Source organism: Cicer arietinum, chromosome 1 (assembly GCF_000331145.2).
Source record: "Cicer arietinum cultivar CDC Frontier isolate Library 1 chromosome 1, Cicar.CDCFrontier_v2.0, whole genome shotgun sequence".
NCBI lineage: Eukaryota > Viridiplantae > Streptophyta > Magnoliopsida > Fabales > Fabaceae > Cicer > Cicer arietinum.
This window is the reverse complement of record NC_021160.2, coordinates 7,604,427-7,624,488: the sequence shown is the minus strand read 5'-3', so window position 1 is coordinate 7,624,488 and position 20,062 is coordinate 7,604,427. Positions and strand designations below refer to the sequence as shown.

The 20,062-nt window shown below is 27.6% G+C and overlaps 3 protein-coding genes across 3 annotated transcripts in view; all 3 read right to left on the bottom strand.

The window, feature by feature from the left end:
* Nucleotides 1-5,165: 5,165 nt before the first annotated feature.
* Nucleotides 5,166-9,242, bottom strand: LOC101507629 (homeobox-leucine zipper protein HDG11-like). Its single transcript, XM_027330737.2, has 4 exons — nucleotides 9,057-9,242; nucleotides 8,843-8,932; nucleotides 8,111-8,476; nucleotides 5,166-5,333 (listed from the first exon to the last, which is right to left on the bottom strand). The coding sequence occupies exons 1-4, from the start codon at nucleotides 9,240-9,242 to the stop codon at nucleotides 5,166-5,168; spliced, it is 810 nt and encodes a 269-aa protein (XP_027186538.2).
* A 977-nt stretch (nucleotides 9,243-10,219) lies between these two features.
* Nucleotides 10,220-10,758, bottom strand: LOC140920626 (homeobox-leucine zipper protein HDG11-like). The gene is made up of 2 exons (XM_073369408.1): nucleotides 10,423-10,758; nucleotides 10,220-10,327 (listed from the first exon to the last, which is right to left on the bottom strand). The coding sequence occupies exons 1-2, from the start codon at nucleotides 10,756-10,758 to the stop codon at nucleotides 10,220-10,222; spliced, it is 444 nt and encodes a 147-aa protein (XP_073225509.1).
* Nucleotides 10,759-18,554: 7,796 nt separating this feature from the next.
* Nucleotides 18,555-20,062, bottom strand: part of LOC101507325 (homeobox-leucine zipper protein ROC8-like) — a 7,657-nt gene continuing 6,149 nt past the window's right edge. Inside the window, exons 8-10 of the mRNA XM_004486511.4 lie at nucleotides 19,291-19,559; nucleotides 19,104-19,193; nucleotides 18,555-19,023 (exon numbers count right to left, since the gene is read on the bottom strand). Of these exons, the coding sequence (XP_004486568.1) occupies nucleotides 18,631-19,023; nucleotides 19,104-19,193; nucleotides 19,291-19,559 (752 nt within the window). The 3' untranslated portion in view covers nucleotides 18,555-18,630. The remainder of the gene's footprint in view (nucleotides 19,024-19,103; nucleotides 19,194-19,290; nucleotides 19,560-20,062) is intronic.

The window sequence follows — 20,062 nt, the reverse complement described above, 5'->3', positions numbered from 1 at the left end:
TGACGTAAAAGAAACAAAAAAGATGTGGAAATAAATGCAAGAAGAAATTTAATGGGAAATGATGACATATGCATAATAAATTCAGTTTAGTACTGAATTAAATAAATATAATAAAAAAAATTGACCAATGAATCTAATAAATATATTTATTGAATAAATATGTTGCACTTGCATTAATTTATATCGATTCATGGAACTAACATTTATACATAAAAGACTTGGGACAATTAGTTTAAGGATTTTATTATTTTAGTTCCTAAAAATATAGAATGTTTTCGTTTTGATATCTGACTGGTAAAAAATTTAAATTTGTTTTTAAATTATCAAAATATTGGTCACTTTAGTATCTAGTGTTTAATGTTTATGGACAATTTTAATAATAAATTATATCTTTTAAGTACTATTATGATAGTAGTATCTTTTAAGGACTATTATGATAGTAGTATATTTTAAGGACTATTATGATATTAGTATCTTTTAAGGACTATTTTGATGATTCAATGATTAATCTATATTATTTGTTGAGTCTGGAATCAAAATAACAATATTTTATACTTTTTGAAATTAAAATGATAGTTTATCGAATAGATATTTAGACTATCAAGTAAGTTAATTAATAGACATAGAGGCGGATATAATTATATTTGTATACATAATATCTATCGTATTTGTTAGCAAATTAATATTTTGTGTGTTGATAAAAAAAAAAAAAGAGAGAGACATAATTTTACATAATTTCTTAATTAATAATTTTGTATATAAATCATTTTTTTATTTAAAAGATGATATTTGTTTATATATGTTAATATCTGTTGAATAAATAAAACAATAACAATACTTTGTCTACTATAATTTAGATCAATTAATAATTTTATGATAATATTATATATCAATCATTTTTTTAATATATTCAATACTTTTAAGGTTGGTTTGGAATATTTATTTCTTTTTAAGTATCATTTGTAGTTTTTTTTTTTATGACAGTTACAACTTACAAGTTATAATATAAAATTATCAATAGAAAATTTAAAAAAGAAATCACATTTTTATTATACCAACTTTTTAGTTTTTTTAAACAAAATGTTTATCTTTTTAAATAACTTTTATGATCTGCAGGTTTGTCCGTTTATACGTGGGACAAACTCAAACTAACATAACACAACCGTTATTATTTAGGAATGGACCAATCCAATTCGTTTAATATGCTAATTTATGTAGATCGGATAAAACCAAGCATATACACACACACATATATATATATATATATATATATATTTCGCTTTTTCGAAACATTAATTAACGAAATTCTAAACGTAAAATTAATACGTTAAAAAAAAACTCTTAGAGTCAAAACTCTTAACGTTTTACTATCCAACATAAATCATAGTTGGTCATAAACTTTGGATTTGTGGAAAACTCACCCAACAAATCTAACACCGACACAAAAATATCTTGGAGCCTCCAATAAAATGCTATGGTACTTTATCGCATTTATTTATTATGTTGACCGTAAAATTATTCGCTCAAGTAATACTATATGTGACATCCTATCAAATGTAAGGGTCATCTCCAAAAAACAAACACAAAGCAAATAAACATGCATATATAATTGTTATAACAAAAAATATAAATAAATCATATACTTCATTTAACAGTTAAAAAACACACCAAAGATACAATTCAACCAAATTACAGAAATCTTATTTGTTAAACTATATGTCAATGCATGTTTCTGGAATATCACTTTCCTCGCAAAGGCTTCGTGGGTCCTTCCAAGCAACACCACTAACTCAAAATCCCCGCAAGAATATGTGGGCTTCAACCAATTATGGACGCACCACACAACTATGAGCTCCAACCAATTATGGACGCACCACACAACTATGAATGCATAAATGTAGACATTGTTGTTAGTAACAATATAGACCACGCAACCAGAATGTCCAAAATCATTCAACCTTGTCCTAAACCAATCTAGTTTAGACACAATAATCACCTTGAATAACCACAACATGTCAAACACAATCACTATAACAACGTATCATAAAATATTCATTTTCTACCATTTGAACATGTCAAGCACAACCATTCTCACAACGTATCATATAACATTTATTTTGAAGATAACACATAAACATAACCAATATACAACATCACAATACATTTATATCACATATAATTCAAATAGAAAAGCGAATAGAGTGATGTCCTTACCGATATGAGTGTCGTTATTAAAATTCTCAAGCAGCTCCAAATGTGCTACACCTTCACAAATTAATTTACTTCTCACTTAGTGTCAAAACTTTTTAGTTTTATTTTTTATAGATTGACGTACATAATCTATTACTAGTGTGATCGTTATTACAATAATAATGAGATAATAGAGTTTCTAATAAATTATGACATTAAGAAATTTCCTTTCATTTCCTGTGTAACAATTGATCCTATTGTCTGACTCATTCCCTAGTTTATCTAAACATTATAACACAAATATAGTACTTATATTCCTAATACTTGATTAAGATAAAAAATAAGGATAAAATTATAGAGACATATTAATCGATTAATTTTATTTTATTTTTCTTCAAGATATCAATAAGGGGTTTTGTTCTACTACCAACAAAAATTCTTATATAAAGTTAATATTAGAATTCTTACTTGAGGGAATGAATCACTAAATTCTTGAATTCCTTCTTATTTTTTTCTTTTGAATCTTTTTTTTTTCTTTCTATATCGTGAATGAAAGACGTCGATTTTGTGTTTTTTTCTTTCTAACAATAGAAGTGGGGAACATGATATTTCAACCTACGAAGGCCTTAATTATTCATTCATCAGCTTAATCTAATTTGTTTTTAACGTTTCTTAATTCATGTACTATTATTAATATTATTACCATTACCAAAAATTAAAATACAATAGTAACTATCACAACCATATTACCTCTACTACTAGTAAGGTAAAAATATAAAAATAAAATGCGTGGATGTTACAATATATACCCATATGATTAGAGTATGAATATAAATTTTATCTTTCTTGAATCCGATAACTATTCTTCGTGTTTGTAAATACCCATTGCCATTCTAAATTGCATTTAAATTTAAAAAATATAATTTATTTTATTGATTTTATAAAAAAAAAATGGTTTACATTTTCCAAAAAAAAATTATATGTTTTACAAAATTACTCTTTATTAATGATATGAGAAAAAAAAATTATACGAAGTGGAAAAGAAGAGTAATAATAATAAAATAACATTTCTTTGTAAAATGACATATAAAAGGGGTTAATTAATACTTTTGCTAGAATAACTAATACAGCGAGACACATGTTTTTTGTTGTTGTTGTTGAGAATTCAATATTATTATTAAATGCAATTTCATTTTAAACCAAATAAAAAAATTTTGAGACCGATAACAATTGGAAATATGAATACGTAGAATAATAATAATAATAATAATAATAATAATAATAATAATAATAATAATAATAATAATAATAATAATAATAATAATAATAATAATAATAATAATAGTAATTTCATATTTGTTTTTACTAAAAAAGATAGTAATTTTACATTTATTACAACACGACAAATAAAACTAATTCAATGTTAAACAAGAATATTAAAAAATTATGTTATTTGTGAAAAGAAATACAAACTCTAGCTAAATCTAAAGAAATGTCATTAAATTCAAGAAAAAATTTAATTGAGAAATGTTAACATATAGAATACTCTATTGGTTTCATTATATATTTTATTTAAGGTTTTTTCACACTTAAATTAAAAATTAAATTAATAACATAAGTTTAATAATAAATATTAATTTCCTAATATATCATTTGTCAACAAATATTTCTCATATTAATTGAAGCAACTGGGAGTATATATATATATAGTCCTAAAATTATAAATAAATAAATAAAAATTATATTTTTTGTCTGGTGTTTTTATATATTTTTCTAATGTTAAAAATTAAACTTCTAATAAAATGAAAGTGTAATTATAATAATTAAAATAAGGTAATATAAATTTTAGTTCATATAAAATTTTAAAATTTTATATTTAGCCCCAATAATTTTTTTTCAATATTTTGGTCTCTAAAATTATTTTTATTTATTTTTAATTCTTATTTTCAAAAAGAAGTTGTAAGATATATTACTTATTAGCTCCTATTAAAGTATCGAAATAAGATCAAAATAAATATTAAACCCCTTACAAATTGAGGACCTATATTATAAATTAAATGCACAGTCTAATAACCGTCCTTAACTTTAATTATGTTTTTCTAAAAGTACCCCTATAATATTTATGAAGTTTATGAAAACCGAGTTTTGTAGTTCCCATAAAAAAACGGAGACTTTATCTTTTTTAAGAATTTTTTTTTAAAGATATGTAGTTATTTTCATAATTATTTTTTATAAATTTTAAAATATTCAATAAAATTAATTTATTTTCTTAACAAATATGAATTGATTTTTTTTTTATAATTTGAGAAGGAGTAAATATACGATGGGAAATGGGTATTAAATAAAAAAAGTAAAACAAATCATATGAATCTACAAAATTAATTAATAAATAAACTTTGTGTTAGCATTAATTAAGTCAATTTTTTAAATATTAAAACAATAAAATTTTAAGCACAAGACATTCGAAGAATAAGAAAATACAAAAGTAAAAGACTTAACAAAATTCAATCGAACAATAAAACAATATAAAAAAATCACAAAAAACTACATTAAGCAATGAATATGGTTAGACCACAATTGATTAAAGTCAAATCCAAAAACATTTTCTTTATAACGAAGCTCATTTAACCCATTATCTCGTCTCAATAGTACTGCACTATTCTTATCTGAATATAATATGATTTTTTATTTTTCATACAACCTAATTGTACGCTAACCAAATAAGATTGAAGAAACGTCAGATCTTTTTTGCCAAACACACTTTACCCACCAAATTGTAGAGTGTGGTGTAAAACAACATTAGACAAAGGACCTACAATGTTCAACCATGTAATAATGTTTAGGCAAATCGAACCAAAAAAGTGACAATAAAAGAACAAATGCTTAGTAGTTTTTTTAAGTCCACACTCACCCACACACAAGCTGGAAGAGCTATCTAAAATGTCTATTTTCAACAAATTGTCTTTCGTAGACTGTCAATTGTGCAACAACCTCCAAGCTAAGAGAGACATCTTTAACAGTATCGTTTTATACCAAGCATCATCACCAAATGAAGAGCGATTTACAGAAGACTTCTGCATCAATCCTTGATAAGCATCTTTCACATAGTACTTTTCCAATGCCACAAATCCTTTTTCTTGATCCTGCAAATGAACCTTAACAAACAATAAAGCACACTCTTCCACCAAATTATAATCCTAGTGAAGCACACTACAACGACACCATCATCCATTTCCCCCAAAATTCTCACCTCAATCTAAACATGTATGCCACTATTATAAATTTATCACGTATGATCCCAAACAACTGACTAAACCTACTACGTAACAAACTACATTCCAACCACGAATCATACCAAAATAAAGTATTCCCACCATTATCTACTCTTCTTACTAAGTTGTCCGAGTAATAATTATAATAATAGTAATAATAATATCTAGACACCTAATAATAATAATAATAATAACAATAATAATAATAATAATAATAATAATAATAATAATAATAATAATAATAATAATAATATCTAGACACCTAATATCCTTCCACGATGACGATCTCAAGAAATACCACATCCCACTCCTCCATTCAAACACTCATACTTACCAGAAAGAACCGTAAATCACAATCTAATTGTATCGTGTTATAAGTCTTCAACACTATTTACCCAAAAATGCCACATTGAACACAAACATATTACGTACAATAAGCCTAGCTTGCTCACGCTCACAGCAAATTGTATCTCACTTGATCCAATGAACCATGTGGCCTCTTCAATACCCCTACCCATAAAAAAAATTAAAAAGAGATTCAAGTTTAGAAATAGTACATGCAGGAGCCTTGTTGAAAGAAAGAAAATAAACTAGCAACGCAAACGAGACAATTTTAAGGAGAACAAATGGTCCACCCATAGAAAATTACGATTCCTCCATCCAGATAACCTTCTTATAATTTTCTCAATCATAGGAATCCAAAATGATAGCTTCTTGGATTGTCACCAATAGGTAATCCAAGGTATTTAAATGAAACCTTCCTAACTTTGCAATTCAATAATTTGGTTGGCTCCGCCAGCCATGAATCATTTACATTCACACCAATCAGTAGACTTTTATGAAAATTAACTTTTAAACGTGAAGACAATTCAAAAAGTAGTAGGTTGGTCTTAAGAGCTCTTATATTAGACCATTTCTTTTCACTCATGATATTTGTATCATCTGCAAACTGCAAATGGGAGACTATGAAATATGAGTCGTCACCTACATTTTAATCAGAGAACAATCTAAATTCCACTGAAGAACTCAATAGGGAACTTAGTCCTTCAACATCCAAAAAAAAAAAAAAAAAGAGAAAAGGAGAAAGCGGACGCTCTGCCTAAAACCCCGCTTCAAAGAGAACTCCTCTGTTGGACACGCATTAACCAAAACTGACGCTCAGATCATACACTCCAATATCCAACACCTTCATTTTATTGGAAAATTTATAGATGTCAATATCATATCTAAATAATCTCACTCTACTAAATTATAAGTCTTCTCAAAATCATCTTTAAACAATATATATAACTCCATTTTTCTCTTTCGCACTTTATCCACAACTTCATTAATCACTAATATATCATATAAAATTTATCAACCCTTAACAAAAATATATTTATTTTCAGGGATTACATTAAGTCAGTTAATATATATATATATATATATATATATATATATGTATGTATGAAAAATATTGAATATTATACTATTATTAATTTCTTTTGCACATTAAATAACGATCCTGAATACATATTTATTTATTAAAAAAAGTTAAAAGTTAAAATAGAAAGAAAAAAAAATATATATAAATAAGTATGATAAAAAAAAATTCAACAATGTCATGCTGATACCAAATTTTAATATTACTTGTAAATTAATATATATATACATTTATATCTATATTTTAAAATAAAAAATTTATTGAGAAAAAATAATTGATGTGAAATAGATATACAAGACCAACGTCATCGATTTCAACGTCATCATTATAAAGAAAAAAATTTCAACAACGTCATTGATTTGAACATTTGGACCAGAGAGCTCTCACACTGAAGGATATTAATTAGCTCACTATGTTGTCAAATTCGATTCGATTGGAAATGTGAAATACATATATAGTCATAGAAGAACAACCATCAGTCTTAGTGAAAAAATAAGCGAGGACTATGACTGGAGTAGACTAAAGTCCCTAACTGGTTTATGGTTTGACGAAAGTTAGATCTTGTGTCTTTCAATTAGATTTATACCTTTAAAATATTAAAAATTCAAATTTTTTCTTTCTTTCAATTTTCATTAAATTTATAATTAAAAGTTATTCTAAAATCTCACCCTTCACCAGAATTTTTAATAAGTAATTTTTTCTCTCAAATATTTGATACAGACTTTTTAATAACTATTATAACTTTTTCTTTACAAGTTACGTTGGTTTTATTTGTTTACCGGAACTTTCGAGGCACAAAATTTTCGGTAGCTCCAATCTCATGTCTCTTGCACCATTTTTGTTATATGCATACTTACATAATTGTATGCTAGCGTTAGAGTACTTTTACAATTTTATAAATTACCGTTGGTTTCAATTGTGAAACAATGTGAATTTTTCTACGCAAGATAGCCACACACAAAAATTATGACCTCAAGAAAGGAAAATTATCCCCACAAGGATACGTTTCATCAATCAAAATAAAAATGTATTATTAAGGCTTAATGTCAAGCCAACTTATAATTATCCAAAGAAAACCAAACAGTAATAAATTATCCCTTCAACAAGAAATGATAAAACAAAATGATAATTCACCATTACAAGAAAATACGCGCATTTCACATAGTGAAACTCTTAGAAATCAAACATAAACCTTTGAAAAAAAGCGCGTTTCAAATTAGTTCACGAGACCATCCTTGACACTTTTAAGAGTTGTGGTCAAAAGGGAGACAATTGTATCAACATTTTGAGCATTCAGCAAATTGTTGACATTTTCTTCATAGTGATCAGCAACAAATATTTGGTATGCTAGAGTGAGTAATGAGCCAGCTCCTGATGTATTATTATTATTATTATTACCTTCATTTGAGGGGCAAATTGGAGATACAACAAAACCACATGGAAGAATTTCTAGTAGTGTTAAGTCTTCTTCACCACTTATGGCCACATTCATTAATGCTGTATCCATTGGAGCATATACAAGATATGATCCAAAGGGAGATGTGAAACTTTCATGAAGAATCACCATGCCTGTCTCATTAGAGTCGAATGGCTGACCAAAATAATGAAAAATAGAAATCAATTTAATCAAACTTAATTTAGTTGAAGGTACAATAATAATGTTGGGACCGTGAATTCTATTAAGTAAATTTAAAGTGGCTGCCAAATTATATGACAAGAAAAGTTTTAATGTTCTTATACTATATTCTTCCTTTTGAAATGATTGTTTAAAATCCTTACAATTGAATAAAAAAAATCAAATAAAACAATTAATTTTAATAAAATGTCACATGTCATAATTTAGAGAATGGAAGGGTACTACTTAAACCTTTAACACGGAACTTAAAATTAAATTAAATAAATAAAATTTTCTTGTACACAGTTGAAACATATATATTTTAATGAAATTGGTACATACCCGAATAATTGAAGTGAAGTTTTCAGGATAAAGCCCATTTGAAATATGTACAATCTCATTCACTGGATCTCCATCAGAAAGAACATCCCACTGTAGAAAAATATTTAATAATCAAGAAATTGTTAGTAATAAAGTAATTTAGGGGCTAGAATTTGATTAATAGATTCATAGTGATTTTAATTAACAAAAGATAATTATACTATACATTATAAACCTGGGGACGTTTTATAGGATCAGTGAGGAACTCAATAACTTTGTCACTAGGTTGAGGGAGCCAAATGGTACTGGCAGCAACGATAACCATACCATTTGGTTCTCCTATACCAGTTTCACGAATTGAGAGTCTAATCCCTCCAATGACATTCAGAGTTTTTTGTGTGAATTTCATCTGATTTGACATGGTTAAACATTCACAAAACATCTTAACCATTCTATTAGCAAAATTCATCACGTTTTGTCTCCCTTCAACTGTTTGGATCACTAAAAAAAAATTATATCATCAAAATATCAACTTTGGTATAAGATAAAAAAGGAAAATAAATAAATAAAAATATGCATCAAGGTTTATTAGGAGAATAAAGGTGGCAAAATGATGAAATAACCTCCAAGTTCATTATCAAATATGCTTTCAACTTCAGAGCTAATAGATCTATTGCACATTCTTTGAAGTTCCTTAATCCATGTTTCTGCTCCACATAAATTATATGTCCCAACAAAATCTCTAAATTGGTGGTGCTTGTGGATCTTAACATCCAAATCCACATGTTCAACCCAAGTAACCTAACATAAGCATATAATTAATAATTCAATGTCTTTTATAGAGTATCATCTAACTTTAAATTCTAAACTATTGTAGATACACAAAAGCATATGAAAAACTTCTAAAATTTATTTAGTGTAGAAAGAAGAGAAGAAAAAAAATCTCTAAATTGTGGCCTGCATTTCGTTATCACCTTATTTTGAATTGAACTTACCAATGTCAAAATGCACGTTGTCTAAATTTTTACCATATCACAAGAAATCAAAATCTGTTAAGATCTCTTAATTAATATATATATTTCACAAATATATAATTACTAACCTCACAAGCACCATTATGAATTTCACGAATCATACATCCGGATGGATGTTTCCAAGAGAATGCAAGGGGGGGTGCATTTAGTTGAGATGAAGCAATTGACACATCTGTTATAATCCATACACCAACATCAACTTGTTTACAATAGCGAACTATGTTAAATTCATGAGGTCCAACTAATGGTGACAAAATGTGCATTTCTTCATACATCTGCCATACAATACTATGTTAGAAAAATAGAAATAAAATAATGATCAAGTACATAACTTTTTTTTAAGGGATAGTTTGCATATAAAAAATTATACCAATTGCAAAGCACCATCTCGATTTCTCAATGAACCATTTTCAAATACTTTAGTTGTTTGTGCTTTGGTAATAATTGTTGGGAACATGTCAGCCCATTTGACCTATAAAGATTAGTTTATATGTTCAATAAAATTAGAGAAAATCCAACAACAAAAAAGGGTTGAAAAAAATAATTGAGAAAAAAAGGGTTGCATACCGAGTCTAGAAATATGCCAACTAGTTGCATGCAACTTAGGTTCACAATTGCTGAATATTTTGAAGATACTTTACAAACATTGGTACCTATGACATGATTGGTTTTGGGGAAAATTTGTTGATAATTTTCTTTATGAAGGGTGAATTTGTCATCATGAGCAGTTGGATAATGGATCCATAAAGGCTCTTTCTTGCACTTAATTAGCCTAACCAATTCTTCCATTGCAACAGCTGCAATCTGAGACACCATTGTCTTTTCTTCATTATAATTTCCCATAATTTGCTTACCATTGTTGTCAACATCACTTGAACTTCCACCAACCTCATGGTTTAGCATGCCCTTTTAAGCAAAAAAATAACTAATATATATCATTCATATAAATTTAAAACAATTAAATAGTTCACTAGCTTCTTATGGGACAAAGATTCAATGACATAGCTTATAGAAACAACTTATTATAAGTTAGTTTTTATTTAATTTACATAAGTTTTCTATAATAATTTATAAAAAAAATGAGACTTTATTTTATTTTTGTTATAGAAATATTGTATACATAAAGGTTTATATGTTAAACGTTCATGCTATAAGTTGTTTATCCAAACACAAGTATATATACGAGAACATATCAAATAAGAGTATTTGTTATAATGAGATATTAGAGTAACAGATCGTAATCATTGATTAAATTATAAATGATCATGATTAGAACAAAAAGTCATGTGACTTTTTTTAAGTGGTCGTATATCATTTAAACTATTTTTAATCATAATCATCCATGTAGGTATGGTAGTATGGTCTATACATCCATACATAAAATAATTTACACTAATTGTATGAAAGCATATGAAATAAATTTTGAATGAAATATATGGGATAAGTGAAAATAGATCACCTTCAATTGAGTCCTCATGTTTTGAAACCAAAACTTGATTTTTGTGGGCTCAAGCCCAACCTCCTTAGCTAATTGCTGTCTTTGGGCTTCGCTTGGATGTTGGCACTCTCTCATGAAATACCTTTTTTTAAAAGAAATCAAAAACAAAATTCCCAATTAATTGAGATAATGTGTGAATTCAATTCAAATTCTAAGCGAATAAGAAGCTAATGCAAATAAATATGTGCATAAATAAAAAGACAAATAATTTACAAATTATAGAATGAACAATTGACACAAGACCTATCAATGACATATATGATAAATGACTCTGCATAACAAGTCTAAGAAGTGTGTTGGAGAGTATTGCCTTATGATTTACCAACATTACACTTGAGTTTGTTTATGGAAAACATTACACTTGGTGCTAATTATTTTTATTTTTGCTTATATAATAACATAATATTATTTTAGGTTATGATAATATTAAACAAAGAAGGGAATTGTCATATTGAATATTCAGAATATGTAAATATAAATTATCCCTCTACGAACTCTTAAAAGACTATTCATATTAGAAAAGAAGTGTCATATTGAATCCTAATATTTTTAGTCATTTCATCATGCCAACATCATTTACCATTTATCTTAGAGACAAAACTTCAGAAAAAAAAAATTTAAAATATTTTTCATATGACTTTTAATTTAACTAATCATGATTTTATCAAATGTGTGTTTTATGCAATGTTTTAAAAACTTGACTAGAGGTCAAATCGACGAAACCTACCGATCATGATTTAATTGGGTTAATCATAGTCGAACCATTCAATAAATAAAGATTTAGATACATCTTTAGTCCTTGCAATTATAACTTTATTTTATTTTGGTTCTCGTGAATTTTTTTGTTTGATTCACATCACTGTAAATATAATTTCATTTTAAAATAGTTTTTTCGTCCAACTTCTGTGACAAAAACTCTAACATTGTTAATATATTTTTGGTTGCACCAAGTGTTTGTGAAAATGCGTAACATAAACTACACCATCATGAACCCACTAACCACCCCACGTCGAGACTCCTCCTCCTTCAACACAACAACATCATCATTCCAAAATCTAAATCCACAAAAACGTCTTCAATTCAATCAAGAATCCCCACCATTGGTAATAGGAAATCACTCAGGTTAAACAAGAAGATTCTACCACTAAGACGATCCTCTAGATTCTCCAATCAAAAAACTCCACATAATAATGAGAAGAAAATCGATGTTAAAATGAGTGAATTTTGTTCATGTGATTTGATGAGAGTGAAGAGTGGTAATGGTTAAACGCAGGGGAATAGTAGAGTTGTTGAAGATGGAATTGTGGTTGAAGATGGTGGAAAAGGGAAAAGGAAGTAGAGTGGCGATGAAATAGTGGAAAGGTTGAGGAAGGAAGATGTTGAAGGTGGACGAAGGAACAAGAATTGGCTCTTCATACAACTTATTTTACTGCAAAACCTAGTCCCCATTTCTAGAAGAACATTTCAAAGTGAAATTGGACTGAATGATTATTTTATAACGAAATTATATTTTAAGGGATGTGAACCAAACAATAAACTTACGAGGATCAAAATCAAAAAACATTATAATTGTAAAAATCAAAAACATATTTAAACCATAAATAAATAATAAAATACATGAAATATATAAAAATATCAAGAACTTCATATTTTATAAATAAAAATCCATAAAATTTATAACAAATACTCAATATCTATGACAAATACATTAAAACCCAGAACAAAGACAAGCCCTAATAATACAAATTCAAAAATCAGATCTCATATAGATCAACCAATCAACAACGGGTGTCTTGCAGATTAAGTAAAATAAGGGTTTGAGTGAAATAACTTTTTTGTTAAAGTTAAACTAAAAAATACTTTTTTTTTTTAATTTAAAGAACTGTTTTTTTTTTGCAAAAAAAAAAGTCAACCCTCTTTTACCTCCCACCCCCCAATCATTAGGAAAAGACCATTCTGCCCCTTATTTCATCTATAAAACCCTAAAAAAAACATTTTTCTTTTTTCACCCATTTTTTTGAAGCTTTGAAATATTTGATTCTCCCACCCTACCAAAAATTCGAATCTTTCAAACATCCGAAGTGAAAAAGTAAGGCAACTTTCGAAACTTCCGAAACTTTCGTTGAATATGAAAGTTTCGAAACATATTTTTTTCAGAAATTTTCAAACTTTCGAAACTTTCTTTAAACTTGAAACTTTCGAAGTACAAAAGTTTCGTTAAACTTGAAAGTTTCGAAGTGCAAACTTTCGAACAATACGAAACTTTCGAATATTCTGAAAGTTACGGAAAACACGTTTCGAAATATTGATGAAAACGTTCGAAAGTTTTGGAAACTTACGTTTCAGAACTTTCATCTTCAACAAGAGTTCTGAAAGTTTGTGTTTCGTAAGTTTCAAATTTAATGAAACCTTCGAAAGTTTCATCAAACTAAAGCCTCGAAAGTTTCAACTTCAACCAAAGTTTCGAAAGTTTTGGTTTTTCTGGAAAAATTGCATTTCGAAACTTTGATTTTTTGACAAAAGTTTCGAAAATATTGTTGAAATCTCACCTCTGATTGTTTCGAAAGTTTAACACTTTCGAATAGTAAATTTTTTTTGGATAACTTTCGAAAGTGGGGGTGAGAAAAGAGTGTGGTAAATTTGTTGAAAATTTTTATATAAGATAAAAAAAGGTAGATTGATTAATAAAAAAATATGGGGGGTGGGAAGTAAAACTATGGGGGTGTACGGTACATTCCTCTTTCAAGTTTTATTGACTAATGGGTTTTTTAAACTGATCAAACCGACCATGATCCAATTCTTAGTTGAACCGATCAAACCTATCAATTCAATTCAATTTTTAAATCATTAATTTTATGTTAAAAATCATACAAAATGCATCTATGTTTTTCCTTATCTTACCATCTTACTAAAAATAAAATAAATGGGCCTAGTAGCCTATTGTGGGTTGCAACATCGACCACATTAGATGTGTCTAGACTAGACTAGACCTGTAGAAATGAGTCTGACCAAACACTTTTTAATTTTTTTTAATTAAAAGGTCAATCTTTGGATCATTCATAAATCTTGTAAGTCAAAAAAATAATCTTACATATTTAAATATATATAATAAAAATATATAATTATCTTAAAAATATATATATTTTTTAACCTTAAGTACATAGAAAAATGAGATTTTAATAATTTAAATTTCACCATAAATAAATAAAGTCTGACAAAAGAATTATTTATTAAAAAGAAAATTTTCACTAAATCACAAGATCAAGTTATTCATGATCATTCTGTAAAAAAAATGATTCATCATCATTTATGTAATTATATCAAAATTATTTTTAAAACAACAAAAATTAAATATATGTAATTGATAACTCTGTATCATCAAAGAGGCCATGCCAAAGAAAGACAAAGAAAAAGGTCAATTATTAATGGAAAGAGATGCATTAAGCTTATTTAAAAAGAGAAAATTGTTTATAATATTTTTAATTAGCAACATAAAATGGGGCAAAAATAACCTCTCCATATTTTTCAATCCAGAAAATGAAGTCAATTTTTTTGGAAAAAAAAAAAGTAACAATTTTTACCCTTTTGAGTCTCGAAATCGAGATCGCACAAAAATAAATAAAAATTGAAAGAAAATATTTTTTATTAAAAGACTTATTTTACTTTTCGAGAAATCGAGATCGCACACAAATAAATATAAATTGAAAGAAAATATTTTTGATGAAGGGCGTATCTTACTTTTCGAGTATGGTTGCTTGTGCAGGATTGAGGTTTATGTTGAATGATATTTTTCCTTTTTGCGAGTTTTGAGTATCTTCATCCCTAGATCTACCGATCTCTCCCATTGAGTGATCCATTGTCAACCTTGATAATGAATTACACTCGCAAAATACAATATTTTCTTTCTTTACTCTATTTGGTGTTCGTGATTTATGAATTTTTAAGGTGTTTATATAGTTGTGAAATCGTTTATGAAATGTCCGATATAACCTTCACATAAAGAAAAAAAAAAAAAAAAAAAAAAAAAAAAAAAAAAAAAAAAAAAAAAAAAAAAAAAAAAAAAAAAAAAAAAAAAAAAAAAAAAAAAAAAATAATAATAATAATAATAAGTAATTATTTCTTTATTTGATTCACAAGGATTTTTCTTTAGACTATTGAGTAACGGAAATTTGTTAATTTTGTATATAGAAAAATCGAGGGCAGAAAAATAAATTTTTAACAACATTTAGATAAGCATATTTTATCTTTAAAAGTATGTTTCTACTTTATATTATCAAGTATAATTTGGTAAACCCGTTGATTTTTTAATTAATGAGTGAAATTGAAATAAAATATATAAAAATGTTGAATTAGAGACTCAAATACATAAAATTTATTTTTAATTTTATTGATTTAAGTATTAAACATTTCTAGAATTGTAAACTATTTCATTTTTGGCGTGTCTATTTGCCGTTATTTTATAAGTCTATTTATTGATGCTAATTATGCTATTTTAATAGTATAATAAATTTTTTTACCAAATCTTTTATATATAATAAATAAAAACAACACAAAATATCATTTATATCCATGTATAGCATGGATAGTTACACTAGTTAGAAAAATATCGAAGAACCAGTGGAATACATTACGGCTTATTTTTATGTTTATTACCAATTTTTTTCTAAAGATTTATCAAACAAAATTGCAAAAAGAAAAAAGCCAAATTAAGTCCCTTCGAAGAATCCACTTTTAACATTTCCAAATTTAAAAGGATATTGGATCAGTAAAAGATTTAGAGCATGGCTAAAAAAGCCGCCACATAAGCGTCTACTAAAAAGCATGGTACAAGAGCGATGGATTTCATAAGATATTGGAGATGGTTTCTTGACATGGTCTTGGATTTAAAATCTTCTTATCATCACAAATCATTAAAAAATTAAAATACTTGAAGTAAAATATAGAGGAGACCATGAAACAAGATTATTTGGAAGAAGACATAATGCACCATCACGAGTGATGGATAGTATGACAAAAGATGGAGAATAATTTTGAACTTCTTAGGGAACAGTTTTATAGGTACAATTTTTAAGTTTATTGAGATGATTGATTATATTATGGAAGAAGTTAAAAAAGAAAATGTTATACAGATTGTGATCGATAATGCAGCAAATTATAAAGTTATCGGTACAATGATAATGGAGAAAAGGAATAAGCTCTATATTAGATACTATGTGCAATATACTATTTTGATCTTATGTTTTATATTAGAGAATTTTGAGAAAAAGACAATGGTTCATCATAAAACAATTTCAAAGTTTTCCTTAATTTCTTTCTTACAACATTTCAACAAAAGATAGAATTTAGTGAGACCAATTGTTACTAGGTTTGCAATATCTTATCTAACTTTTGGGTGTCTCATAAAGAACAAAGGAACATTAATAAGAATGTCCACGTCTAATGAATAGACATTAAGAAAGTTTGAAAGCACGTGTGAAGGGTGTTGTGTAGTAAGTGTGAATTAGAAGTCTTCTATTATTTATAAAAGCGATGGTTGAACAACATATAAGTGAGATGACACATAAATTCATTGTCTTAAGATTTTTGATTAAGATGTGGTATCCAAGTAACTTATGTGGTTGCTCTTTACTCAATCTGAATGTTCCTCTGGGCTCCCCTCATGGCCCAACCATAGTATCAAAGCCTTTTTGTTTACTAAAGGGACCAATTGCTTGTATTGAGAGCCTTTTTTTTTTAATAAAGGGACCATCTATTTGTATCGAAAGTATTCCTGACATATGGTGTTTAGGTGGCTGTCAATGAAAAAGTTTTTGGTTGAGAGAGAGCATAAATAGATGAATGGAATAGACTCACACTTGAGAGGCAGATTGTTGTGTAGCAAGTGTGAGTTAGAAGTTTCACATTATTGGAAAAGTAATGGTTGAGCAACATATAAGTGAGAGAACTGTAAACTCGTTGTCTTAAGATTTTGAGTTAAGATGTGGTATCCAACTAACTTGTATGGTTGCTCTTAATCCAGTGTGGATGATCCTCAGACTCTCTTATGACCGAACAAAAGAAAGAACAATGTGTATTTTGTTTAAAACCTACAATTAATTTAGATTTATTTATCCATTATTTAGTGTCAAACCTCTATAGTTATCATTGATAAGAAGTGAGATAAATAACTCCATGAGCCTTTGCAAACTGCCCGCTATCATCTTAATCCTCAATTATATTACAACCTTAAATTTATAGTTGACTATAAAATGGCTTCATTGAAGTCAAATGTGGACTGCATGACCACAAAGGACAGTAAAAGATGTTAAAGAAAGAGCAGAACTTATGTATTATCTATGATGTACAGTTACGTAGGTCTAGTTCGTACTATTTGCTAATCAAAGTACAACACCTAGGCTTAAGAGTTTATAGAACAAATTCCATGACCATTCAAAATGGTTCAAAAATTGAATTAAATTTGATTCGGTCATTAAAAACTATTTTTCTAAAATTTGGTTAATTTTTAAATTATATTTAAATTAGTTTCAAATTAATTTGAAATTGATTTATAAATATAAACTATTTTAATATTTAGAATCGATTTCGAACTAATTTTTAAATTAAAACTGTTTCAAATCAATTTTTAGGTGAATTTTTAAAATAAGTTTTTTGATGAATTTAAAAAAAAAATTGATTTTAGAAAATGTTAAATTCTAAAGAAGTTAATTTATCTTACTGTTTATTGATGCTATTAAAATTATACAATAAAAAACAATGATAAAAAGCAAAATAAGTAGATTGATAAAATTCAAATAAATTTAGCTATTTATTTACTAATTTCATATTAGAGAGGTAGAGATAGAGAGGGAGGGAGAAAGAGAGTTAGGGCTAGGGTTAAAATAAAAATTTAAAATAGTTAAATCAATTTTTTAATTAAATTTGATTAATTGTTCAGTTTATAACAAGTTCCATTAAACCAAAACACCCCTAATGACCATCCCCAATCATGGATTACTGCTTCTTCTCAATTCCAATCACTACTTGTCAGCCACCATAATTACAGATCCCTAATTACAAAACATTAATCTAAAAACATAACCAAATTGTGTTGAAGTCAAAATAAACAACACAATAAGCCGCAACATAATTTTTCCTAAACAACAAGTATGCAAGCAAAATCATGATAATAAAAAGAAAAATTGTATAATAATAACTCGTCCTTAAGAAGTATGAATACATTTTTCTGTAGGAAAAAATGATAAACAAAGTTGTAGCAAAAAGAAAATGAACAACTAATTCTAAGTAGTAGAAGTCATGAGAGCCTCTTTAACTTTGAGAATAGTATTGGACAAAAGGGTATTGACAGTAGCAACAGATTCCATATTAAGTGGCTTGTCAATTCCATTTGTGCTAGAAGTCAGAATTTGGTAAGCCAAAGTTAACAATGTGCCACCTGATCCATCAACACTACTATTTCCATTGTTAAATGTTTCTTCCAAAGTTACATTTGGTTGGCCTTTTGAACAAACAACAAAACCTGATGGAAGGATTTGTAGCTCTTTAGAATCTTCACCTCTTATGGCCACATTCATAGATGTTGTGTCAGTTGCAGCATATATAACATATGATCCCACAGGTGATGTGAAACTTTCTTGAAGAATTAAAGTGTGGTTCTCACTTGGGATGAATGGCTGCTCCACATGACAAATATAAGTTATAATTTTGTGAATTCACAATTGAAGCATAATTTTGTTAAAGAAATAGTAAATACCTGAATAATTGAAATGCAGTTGCCAGGATATAGTCCATTTGAAATGTGAGCAATCTCATGCACTGGATTCCCACAAGAAAGAACATCCCACTATATAAAAACAATTAACAATTATAAGAACCAAAGTGAAAATTAATTTGAATATTGATAATGATTAAACAAGAGTGTTGAAAGTAGGTAATGGAACCTGAGATCTTTTTGTAGGATCTCTGAGGAATTCAAAAACTTTATCAGCAGATAGAGGAAGCCAGAGGGTGGTAGCAGCAGCCACAACCATGCCATTTGGTTGACCTGTGCTAGTGGTTTTTCTAACAGATACTCTAACACCACCAATGCTATCCAAACTTAAATGTTGAAATTCCAATTGTCCTGTCATTGTTAAACATTCACAGAACATCTTAACCATTCTATGAGCAAACTTCATTACTCCCTTTCTCCCTTCAATTGTTTGGATCACTGAACAATAATTACAATCAAATATTAATATGTGTTAGATAATATTATTATATATTAGTAGTAAGGGTATTTTAGACAATTCTAGACAATTCTATTCTTTTATATATATACTCATTGTAACCCTATTAACTGTGGTTTTGGTTCATTCTATGTTATGAAACCCTAGAGTGGTTGTTTCTCTTCTTCCTCTTGCTTTCTCTTTTCTTTGTTAACATGGTATCTAGAGCCTATTTCGATCCTCCTTGAACGACCCCGCCTCTATTCCGCTGTCGAGTTCCCAACAATTAGGGAATATAATTATAGTTTCTCTTTTCTAACATTCCAATATTCAGTGAGATTTTTTCGTTAAACCGTGTCCCAATTCTGCTTTACCCTTTCTTTGTAGCTTTTCGTTTATTTTTACCTGATTAGTAAAAAAAAAATTTTATTAGGGTTCTATAAACCTTTCCACAAGCCATTAGGGTTTGACGCTCTAACCAACCGAGCTAAAAAGAACAATGGGT